Source organism: Sycon ciliatum, chromosome 8, assembly GCF_964019385.1.
Source record: "Sycon ciliatum chromosome 8, ocSycCili1.1, whole genome shotgun sequence".
NCBI classification, from domain to species: Eukaryota; Metazoa; Porifera; class Calcarea; order Leucosolenida; family Sycettidae; genus Sycon; species Sycon ciliatum.
Genome location: NC_088650.1, coordinates 6,676,242 through 6,687,896, shown reverse-complemented (window position 1 = coordinate 6,687,896; position 11,655 = coordinate 6,676,242). Strand labels below are relative to the sequence as shown.

General features: G+C 47.4%; 1 protein-coding gene across 1 annotated transcript; it reads left to right on the top strand.

Annotated features, from left to right (window-relative positions):
* The first annotated feature begins 607 nt into the window (after positions 1-607).
* Positions 608-10,703, top strand: LOC135823054 (N-terminal Xaa-Pro-Lys N-methyltransferase 1-like). Its single transcript, XM_065335884.1, has 9 exons — positions 608-1,028; positions 2,428-2,532; positions 2,682-2,709; positions 4,236-4,348; positions 5,220-5,267; positions 6,333-6,402; positions 6,906-7,029; positions 7,720-7,821; positions 9,544-10,703. Exons 1-9 carry the CDS (start codon positions 963-965, stop codon positions 9,557-9,559), a joined length of 672 nt encoding a protein of 223 aa, XP_065191956.1. The 5' UTR covers positions 608-962; the 3' UTR covers positions 9,560-10,703.
* Positions 10,704-11,655: the final 952 nt, after the last annotated feature.

Genomic DNA, 11,655 nt, shown 5'->3' with positions numbered 1-11,655 from the left:
GCAAACCCAAGGCGGCAGCGCAGCAAGGAGATAACCTGCCCGTATGGCTCCTTACTCTTCTCAGCCAGGAGAGAGGCGATCCGCGTGAAAAGAGCATTGGCATGCTTGCCATAGCCACCAGAGGCAGAGAGCACAACGGGCACGAAGGAGGCATCAGCTGGGATCGCTTTTTTTTCGAGAAGCGTGCGCCGTGCGTACAGACTCAGTAAAGCTAGCTGCACTGTTACCATGGTCACTACTCACAGTCATGAGTAACCATGGTCCCAGGCCGGCAGATCATGAGGAGCAGGGAGTCGTAAAATACATTATTTTTACGACTCCCGGCCTGATAAGGCCCAGATGAGGAGCCTTGATTTTTTTTTTTTTTTTTACTCCCTGGCCGTTTTGACGTCATCACTTTCACTCAGAAAAATAATAAGGCACCCATTTTGATAGTCCAGGCCCGGGGCCGGGGATGCATCGATGGCCCACGCCTGGTAAAAAGAATAAACAGAAAAAGAAGAGAAAAAAAAAGAAAATAATAAGGCACCCATTTTGATGAGGGGATCGATATGGTGCACGCCTGGTAAAAAGAATAAAAATTAATAGAAAAGAATCATGACAAGTACATGACTAGACCATTGTAGACCTCTAGACAAAAATGTTCATGTCTGACTTTAGTTCAACAGTCCTGCAAGGAAACACGTGCCTCGGCTACCTTGATCGTTTGAAAAGGCTTGATTTGAAGAGTTTTGTCTAACTAATTTTGAATGAAACGGTCAGCTTCGTTCAGCCTTGTATTTTGTAAGTTGTAGGATCTACACTTGTGAATTGTGTTATCCAGATTCATAGACATACCGATAGTTCTGTTCATGTTGGAGAGGTTACCAGTTGGCTTTTTACCTATGCCCGTCAGCGTTTGCTTTCCTAAACCTTCTTGGAGCACACGATCGAATAGGTCCTGAAGATAGCAGCAGTTGAGTATGGCGTCTCCGGAAGAAGACATCGATGCTAAAATCAACTACAGCCACGCTGATGAATACTGGAAGGTAAGGAGCAGAACGTGCTATACGTGACAATCTTACCTCCTTTCTCTATTTTCGTGCCTCAGTGAAATGGAGAAGTAGGTTTATATTTTTGTAAATTTGAGGAATACAGTGAAGAAATATTTTGGATACCTCTTGGATTTTCATTGGTGACAAAGGTGTATGGGTTGAACTTTTCACAGACCAATCTCGACACACCCACATGCACACACACACGCGCGTGCGCGCTTATTTCAAACAGGCGGTAAAAAAAAACCAAACCCGGTCAATTCCAGAAAATACGGTGCACAATGCATACGTACACACATGCACACGCGCGCGCGCACATGTACAGAAGCACATACACACACACACACACGACAGTGCATGTATGCCCTTACGGGATGCTAACAGGTCCTGAAGGGCCCGATAGTGTTCAAGTCACGAGCTGACTCTGGTGTGACGAGTCTAAGTGCTGACGACGGCGATATCTCTGGCCACATCCGCAGTTGTAGTCGAGGGCGACGGGCTCAAGGGGATGAATGGTGTTGCGCACCGTTCTTGACCCTCTGCCATCCTGGGCATACCAGTCCATGATCTGGCATTGTTTTTTTTCACATCGGCGCCAACATTCTTCTGCCGCCGCTTCCTGGGCCGATGACCCATAACGTTGCAGCGTCTCTGTATTTATGTTGCTTGCGTCTTTTCATCATCTCACCATTATCAGCTGTTCTAACATCCTGCAAGATGAACGATAAAATCAAGAGTCCGTAACCTCAAGAGTGTGCAACTGGGGTCTGGCTGCTGTAGGCCCACTGCGCGGCGGAATTCCAACATTACGTCATGCCGCTGAGGCACAGCTGTACAAAACTCCGCATTCCGCGGTGCTTGGAACCAGGGAGTAGTATATGCGCAACGAACGTGTACGTCATTTTTGCCGTAATGTTGGAATTCCGCCGCGCGGACCCCCATGTACAGAGTTGCACACTCTTGGGGTTATGGACTCTTGATAAAATCCTTTTCATGTGTTTCACGTGATCTTCACCTTGGAGTTGATGGAGTCGATTTCAGTGAAGAATGACAGGCAATGTTTTGACTTTGATTTTTGGTCTCTCTCTTTCCCTGTCTTTCTGTCTCTGCCTCTGTCTCTCTCTCTCTGTCTGTCTCTGTCTCTCTGTCTGTCTGTCTGTCTCTCTCTCTGTCTCTCTCTCTCTCTCTCTCTCTCTCTCTCTCTCTCTCTCTCTCTCTCTCTCTCTCTCTCTCTCTCTCTCTCTCTCTCTCTCTCTCTCTCTCTCTCTCTCTCTCTCTCTCTCTCTCTCCCTCCCTCTCTCTCTCTCTCTCTCTCTCTCTCTCTCTCTCTCTCTCTCTCTCTCTCTCTCTCTCTCTCTCTCTCTCTCTCTCTCTCTCTCTCTCTCTCTCGTAGGGTCAACCAGCTACTGTCGATGGCATGCTTGGTGGATTTGGCTCTATTTCTCGCAAAGACGTGGAGGCATCCAAGGCCTTGCTGAAGACGTATTACAAGCCGTCGGTTAGTCAATTTGTCGGTACAGTTTCCTATTTACAGGAGTAGGCACTTTGCGAGGTTTTGCTATAGCCTACTGATTTATTTGACAACTGATTTATTTGATTGCTGTGGCTAAGTTAGTGCTGTTGTTATTGTTATCCCTGTCTGTGCAGGGCACTCGTGCTAATGGCAGAGCGCTAGGTGAGTCCGATTCAACTGATGTACCCGGTTTCATCCCATCATTTCCCACTGTGTTTTGAGCTGTGGCTTTCCTTTACGTTTGGCCTTTCCCTTGATCTTCTTGCCGGCTATTTTTGTTGTCTGGCTGCCCGTATGTCTGCCCGTGCGGAACAACGTGTTAGAGCAGTGTCGATGTGTGCTATCTACCGTGTGTGGCGACAGTGCAGCATAGTTCCTGATTGAGACCAGCCACACCTCCCACCCCACCCCCATCTTTCCTCTTTCTTTGACCATTGCAGCAGGAAACCTTGCATTATGCTGGAAACCTTTGGGGGATCCCGATAAACCCTGTAAACCCAGCGCTGGGTTTACCGGGTGTTAGCGGCCGTCGTGAGTTCCCTTTGGGAACGGACACGAGAATTTTTTTATTTTACTCTTTTTTTGGGGGGGGGGGGGGGGAGGGATCTGGTGAACTTCAAACAGTTGATGCAGTAAACGAATCTTTCTTGTGTGGTAGCTTGTATTTTCAGCCCAGTTCCGCACCTACATTACTCGTGTGTCTGGTCTTGAGTTCAGGCAGCATGATGATGAAGTCCGTGTTGGTCATTTTTATTGTAGCTCTGAGTTTCTTCAAGGAAAAGTGCAATCATTGGGCAACTTTGAATACAGTCACTGAGTCTGGCCGCGGTGCCGTACTGGCGGGCGCCGAAGAACCGAGCGTCAAAGAACGAACAGGCCAGGGGTTCACCGAGCACAGCATGCTGGTGTATGCGCTGACTCAGCTGCATTCAGACCGCAGTACTTGAAAAAAATAAGACAGGCCTGGGCTACAAGGGCTGGCTGGCTGGTGCCTTCGATCTTCTGTACCCGGCAGTTCTGTAGGCATCATTTTTACCCAATGCTGTAGACAGCAAGCTGTTTCGGTCATAAAGGCCTCCTTATCAGTACAGCTACGAGCTTTAAGGTGGCTGGGCAGTACAACGTTTTAAGGGGTAATTTTGACTACATTTTGACTGCATTTTTGAGTTTATCGGCAAAGCGGAGATGAAATTTGTTTTTCGGTGAATCCCTAGAGAATAGCCTTCTCTAGCTTCCTATAGTTTTATTTTTACTTTTGGACAAAATTTGAAAATGTTTTATGAAAGGTCCGTGTTATTTTTCCACGTACAGTTGAACATCGATTATCCGACCACCTCTGGGCAGACAACTGTCAGGCGGTGTTCAGATAAGGCAAATGTTCCGGATAAGAAAAAACTGTCACTCACACACTTTCAGTGGTTATTACTAGCCGCACGACCTTTTTACTTTTTACTTTTCAAATGGCTCACTACATGCACAGTGCGTACTCTACGGCACGTGCGCCCAAAAAAACTGTTACGGATAATCGAATGGTCGGATAGTCGATGTGCGGATAATCGATGTTCAACTGTACCTTTCATAAAACATTTTCAAATTTCATCTCCACCTTGCCGATAAACTCAAAAATGCAGCATTTACACAGCTTTGTCTCGTTGTAACTAGCTATGGCGTTGTGACTGCTGTTGTAGACTGTGGGGCAGGCATCGGTCGTGTTAGCAAGCTGCTGTTGATGCCGCTCTTTGACAAAGTGGACATGGTCGAGCAGAACGGCGAATTCCTGGAAAGGTCGTTCACCTACATGGTGAGTGAGGTGTGCGCGTGCCATGTCCATGTTTGGCATGTCCATGTTTGGCATGTCCATGTTTGGCATGTCCATGTTTGGCATGTCCATGTTTGGCATGTCCTTGTCTGTGTAAAGTGTGGCTGGTATGGTTTTGCTTTTCTTTATTTTATTTGATCAAAGCGTTTCTCAATATGCAAAGACTCCGCTGTAGCCATCCATTATATCCACACACCTTCACAACACTCTCCAAGCGGTCTCTGGGCTACACCAATCACCAAAAAAAATTTTTTAAGCCATCTTGGATGATTTTATTCTATTTCCAGTGATCAGTGTAGCCTGGAGACTGCTTGGAGGGTGTTGTCAGGCTGTATCAGTATTTCATCAAATGTTCATCCAATGATGTCCTCTCACCAGCAAAAGGTTGCTTCTCGCAGAACGATCGAAGATCATGAGTGATTATGAATGAGGATGGTACCCTCTTCCATAAAGTTGCTTCCCTGCTCACAAACTATGACGGAATTTTGAGGAACAGTTTTCAACAGAATTTGGTATTCCACCCCCATCCTATGACTGCTGCTGGAGAAAAAACAAGCAAACAGATCAATAACAACGGTGTCATGCCTGGATTTGAGCCTGTTTGTGCCAGAGTGAGTGTGAGAGAGAGAGAGAGAGAGAGAGAGAGAGAGAGAGAGAGAGAGAGAGAGAGAGAGAGAGAGAGAGAGAGAAGTATAGAGTATGCCGCAGGCAGCAGTGCATATCCATACTTTTACGCCTGCCTGTTGAGCCCCACACTAGCTGAAGTTGCTTCATTTTGTGTATGGCTGGTTGCAATGGATTCCCAGCGTACATCATGTAATTCCATTTGTGTTTTTTGCATCTGCATTGCCAGGGTGACAAGGCGGCGAACGTTGGAGAACGATTCTGCAGTGGCCTACAGGTACGCACCATGTGTTATGCCGTTCGAGGGGCTTGTGCAGTTGCGCTCGGTGAAATCCGACCCGAAGTGCGAAACGGGCGCCCTGTGCCAGTTCGGATTACATCATTGTATTTGTACATGTGTACGTCCAGCCGCATTTGTGCCACGTCCAGCCGCGTTTGTGCCACGTCCAGGGTGTCAAGCGCCATGCAAAATGAGGACGCCAAATGTGCACTCTGGGTCGGAGTTCACCGAGCGCAACTGTGTAATCGGCAGCGTCAGTGTGTCCCGTGTTTGCCATGTCCCAGAAATCTGCGCACCCTGCGGGCAACACTGGGGCAACACGCTTGGTTAGCTTCACGGTGTTTGCTCGAGTTTGGTGCGCGTGAACATCTCTACATGCCGTGCACCGCATGCTATCACAGCAGCGTCGCCTACCCATGTGCTGCTGCGTGTACACAAGCGTGCAATGGAGGAAGGCTACATTTTTGCTGTGACTCCGACGTTCGGTCAATCGTCAGGCAACAATGAACCTATTTCGATTGTTTTTGCCCCCGTGGTATCAAGCACTTTTGCAAGTACAGTGAAAACTGTCTAAGGCGACCCCTCAAGGGACGAGAAAAAGTGGTCGCCGTGGCCAGTGGTCTTCTCATCCAGGTTCAGTGGGTCACGTGACCATATCCACAGTCATGTGATACATCATTTTGATCAGTGCATCCCAGTGCACACACCTACATGTATGCTACTCTAGCACGACTCATGACATGTGCCCGGGGTCCTCAGACCTGTGAAGGGTCGTGCATGCATGCACCATGCACATCTACACTTCCTGCACTGATGTGTAGATCTACCATGCATGGTGCACCATGCAATGCATACATTTACATTGTACTAGCACTGTGCAACGCGGTCGCGGGTGGGTGGTCGCCTTATCCGAGCTGTTTTGAATGTGAATGCGTCCGTGACAAGGAAAAGTGGTCGCCATGGTGGAGTGGTCGCCATACCCGAGTGGTCGCCATTACAGCTTTTTACTGTATTTAGCAGCTTGGCTTGTTCTGTTTTGTTTGTACATTTGCTTTACTACAGGACTTTACACCGGCAGCCGGCCGCTACAATCTTATCTGGATACAGTGGGTGATCATCTACTTGACCGACGGTACGCTGGCGTGTGTGTGTGTGTGCGTGTGTGTACGTGTGTGTGTGTGTACGTGTGTGTGTGTGTGTGCATGCATGTGTGTGCGTGTGCGTATTAAGCTGCTGTGTATACCGCATTCACTCACATACAAGCGCATGCCCTTACATGGGAAAAATGTGGGGTTTTTCCATTTTGCCAGGAAACGAATGTTACGGATACAAGGGCATGTCTTTCAATATGAGGACTCGAGTCTTCAAAATACACTCTTGGGCCTTGGCACTTGAGTTTTTCACGTCTTTTTTTGTGGAGGTGCCCTTGTATTCGAATATAAGTGCGTGCCCTTTTATGCACGTGAATACGGTCTGTATGTGTGTCTGCCTACCTGTTTGTCTGTTTGCCCTGTTACATTGGAATTTTCATGCCATTGTCTTGTGAAGTGAAGGGTGTGACTGTTTCGTTGCTGGCATGGCCTTCTTCATCTTTCCTCTTTTCGTTTGGTTGTTGGTTGATTCGCGGCTGTTCAGACGATTTCGTCAACTTTCTTAAGCGGTGCAAGGCTGGCCTGACAAAAGATGGGCTGATCGCCATCAAAGACAATGTCACGCGGGGAGAACGAGATTATGACGAGCAGGATAGCAGTTCGACCAGGTAAGGAACAATCCAACGTGCCACTGGCTGCATCAAATCAGCATTCTCACTTGGCTGGACTGTTGTATCACCTAAGGATATTTTCTACGTCAAGCTAAGTTGCTGTCTGATGATCGGTTAAAACCGTGAAACTCAGAGTTACAGAAGAAACGCTTTTCGTCCCTCTCAAGTGTGTGTACTAGGCTCTGCACCTTGGTGTATTGAGCACTCTCACGAGCAACCACAACTCCCTCCGAGTATACTTTTTTGTAAATGTTTTTGTAAATGTAAATGTAAAAAAGAGAAGAAAACACATACTTTTTTGTTGTGAATGACTTCCATTTTCATTGTCAATCTTCCCCTTTTTTTCAGTATAATTTATGTACTGGTACTTGGATTTGGCAGAGTTCGCTTGCTTTCGGAGTTTGCATTCTTTCTCTCTCTCTATCACAAGCACCATGCGTGTGTATTTTCTATGCTGGTGTTCACTACACTATACATTGGAGATGGAGTGTGGTTTCCTATTGCCAGCTACTCCTTACTGTCCTATAGCGGGAACTACTCATCTCTCTCTCTCTCTCTCCCTCTCCCTCTCTCTCTCTCCCTCCCTTTCTCTAGCTCTCAACCTCCCACCTTTGTGAATTATTGTATGTGCCTATGGCATTCTTCTCATTTTCTGCGCTGCCTCTGCCATTGTTGCTGTTGCCATAGAACAATGGATGAGATGAAGGCGATCTTTTCAAAAGCTGGCCTAACTCTGATGACCAAGAAGAAACAAACTGACTTTCCACCGGACCTCCATCCTGTCATCATGTAAGAAGTTACTGAGGATCCTGCACGCACACACACACCCACACGCACACCATTGGACCATTGGACGCCCATCGCCAGAGGCGATGATAGCGATGCTACAGCAGAAGCCATAGCAGCTTGTGCTGGGATTGCACCATTCAACAGCTTGCAAGGCTGAAGAATTGGCCGCCACTATTCAGCCTGGTCTACACCACACAGCTATGAAGTGGCTTTTTCTGGCCAGTGAATCCCTACTTTTTGGTCTTTTTGGTCTTTTTCATTTTTTTTACGCACACGCATCACACCACATACTCCGGCATGCACTGGCTGTTGGTAACCACCCAGGAGAATGAAAGAAAAGTCAGGAGGAGTCTGAGAAAGAGAAGAAAGACGTGTGTGACCATAATCGTCAGGAATCGAACCCGCAACCTATCGATTGGAAATCGCTGCACATACCACTGCACCATATGGGACACACATACACACACACACACACACACACACACACACACACACACACACACACACACACACACACACATGTACGCATGCACAGTGCTGCTCGATGACATTCAATCGCATGAGTCAAGTTCACGTTCCCTAGACCTGCGAACATTGGGCTGTGAAATGGTGCAGAGCACAAACTTGACTAGAACTATCGGATTTCATTGAGCAGCTCTGTATTATAGCGTTGAGTGACTACCGGTATATTTCTGCTTTACTGGCACTGACAGGAATGTGGTCACGTTCGCCCAAGTCGAGCTCCCTTCTTTGACCTTAGGTTTTTTTGGTATATAGGTCAGACCGGTGAATTACGCTACTGTTTTTATTTACTTTATTGGACAAGGAGACGCATACACCAGACACCAAGGACTCACCTGACTCCAACTCAACAGCAGGTGCATCGCGGGACGTGCTCAGGTCACCAATTAGTTCAGTCTACTCGCGATAAGTCACACACTTTTAAGTCACGCAGTCGCGATAAGTCGCGCACTTTTGCAATTCGGAGGGCATAATATACTTTTGTATACGTTACGTACAATATTGTGTAAGTGGCGCACTCGCGCTGCGTCACGCATGTTTGTCTTCAAGACAGGGTGCGTGACTTATCGCGAGTAGACTGTATCTACAGTGGTGGCACGTCTAGTGTGATCTCTTGAGAGCCAGCGTTCACCGCACATCCAAGTGCTCCTACTGATAGGCCCTTTGCCCGAAATCTGATATTATAATATGAACTTTATAGAAAAGAGAAAGGACCAAGGAACTACAAGTTACGCTATAATGTCCACTAACACCACCAGTAACTGAACAATCAGCTCATGTGATAACATTGCACGACACTGACCGACAACTCTTTCTTTTCTATAAATTAATCCTTGGCTCTCCATCCAAGTCCGTATATTTACTTAGTATTCAGTAGCCACTAGTGTCCCACATGTACTTTCCTGCCGCTGCTTGACTAATCGACAATTACATGTATTTGGACAGAAGCAAGTGATTCTGAAGATGGGCATGGCCCGAAAATTTGGATTAAACTGTTCTTATTATTTTCCAAATAATTGTAGCCGACAGACCGTCTTGGGTGGTGTATGATTTTGTGAGTAAGGAGCAAGTGGATCGAAACAGAATTAAAAACATGTTCGCAGCAGCTGCATCGTTTGCTCTAGTGGAGTGTTGTGACTTCCTCGTGTTCTGATTTCCGCTGCCTGTGTTGCTTTCTGCTCTGCTCTGCGTTCCGCGTAGGTTTGTTCTGCATTGACTCAGCACCCGTGTCTCGAAGCATAGCCCCAGAACCGCACTGATCTCTCTTCTACATGGTAAGGTGGACATCATGTCGCTCATTGGATGCAATCCTGCGAAGTGATGCTCCGACGGGAACTTTGGCCTGCAGCTTGACCGACAGGCTCTGGAACACCGTGCAGCGTACTGCGCCAGGAAAGATTGCAGCCTGCGGCCCGTACTTTTATGGCAGACATGTGTGCAGTGGCTACTACCACCGGACCTGCTTGCCCAAGTAGTAGCAAGTTTTTCCGGACTTGATTGGACCTCGCCGCATGGGTACGCCAGGCTCTCAGTGTTTTCGTCGAAGCGACAGTCAGCTGGCTATTACAAGTATGAGGCATGTAAGACCTGACCGTGCTGTGCCAGAGTCCGTGCCACAGTGGCAGGAGTACAAGCTGCACGCACTCTACTACCACAAGAGAATCACCACCTCTACCTCTGTCTTGCTTTCTTTATCATGGACATAGCATACAGCCACTGCTGAAGCTATTCTGTCTCTCCTAGACTGCCTACAGTCCATTCTTTGGAAAGTGGCACCCTAGCTTTTTAATTTACATCTTAGCAGATGCATTAAAGTGGCTGTTCTCGTTACACATGCCCCATTGGACGGCCCGTACGATTCATTCTTTCAACTTTCGTTTTCACCGAAATTAGCTGGTTACTGGTGTGCAGTCGGTTCCCCTGTCCTGTTCTTTCTGTTTTTAACGATAAGATCAATTTTTCAATCACACCATGTCTCTCCTCGTTTTTGAAAATCGCGTTCCGATTTTTTTTGTATGGTAAAATTGATGTGGCCTTGAGTGCGTTCTCAGCAATGTAGTGGACCAGTTTCCGATGACCGGGCTGTAGATCCCTAACCCGCTTAGTTCACATCTGGAATTGAAACGTGTTCTACCCTCAGAGGCCTGTCTGCACTTCTATTTTCCTCCTTTGTGCCGGTCAACACCTTTGTTCAATGTTCAGGCGTTAGCCGGTTTGATGCTGTTGCTGTGACAGGCTCTGCGCATGCTATACACGGTTTTTTTAAATTCTTTATTCTCACGATGGCACCATCGCCAATAAGAGTTTGTTGTTGTTGTTGAAATTTTATTTTGTATCGCAACACCTTTGTTCAATGTTCAGCCGGTAGCTGGTTTGATGCTGTTGCTGTTGCTATGCCCCTGGTTCTGTACATCGGGTGTTGTTACTGTATGATTCACGCATGCACAGGCTCTGCGCATGCTATACACGCTTGTAGGTTATGGCTTGGCCCAGTACATGTGCAAGCACCTGGATACTGCTGTTGTTGCTGCTGCTGCTGCTGCTGCTGCTGCTACTTCAGCATCGCAATTGATCAATGCATTTTTGCAACAAGTGCGATGACTTTCAGCAAGAACTGAGCGTGCACAAAATTGTTCGCTAGCCTATAGGTCAATGCACCGGCTAGACAGTCGAAGTGTTTGCGCTTTGCAGAACAGTCTGATGATGCGATGCAGCAGCTAGGTTTCGTCCAGCTCGACGGGCATATGCATACAGCTTGGAGTAGTGTGATAACAGTTAGAGGGGAAATACCCTAAAATCACATTGTCACCGGATGTAGTCTTCGGGGCGCTGAGTCGAATGGTCTTGGTCCGAGGAAGCTGAGACGCTCTCTCCTTTATTCCCAATCGAACTCGCACACTTCCGCCGAAACTGGGTGACTGCGCCCTACTAGATGGGGAGTTGCATGCAAAAAGTCACTACAACAATGTAAAAGTGCCGTTTCGTTCTTATAAAGCACGGATGACCGCGATTGGTCCATATGTTGTAGTCTTCTGGACACTGAGTCAACTGGTTTTGGTCCGAAAAGGCTGCGATGCAGCGTTCGGCCCTTATTCCCAATCGAACACGGGTGAGAAAGCGGTCACGTGCTCATGCATACACCAGTCAACTGGTCACCGTGCCTGCAGGCTACAATTTTCACACCAAGGTTCAACTCAAAGGTTCAACTCGAGTGACAGGAACGCTGTAAAATTACATGTAAGTTGTAGTAGGGCGCAGTCACCCAGTTTCGGTGGAAGTGCGCGAGTTTGATTGGGAATAAAGGAGGAAGGG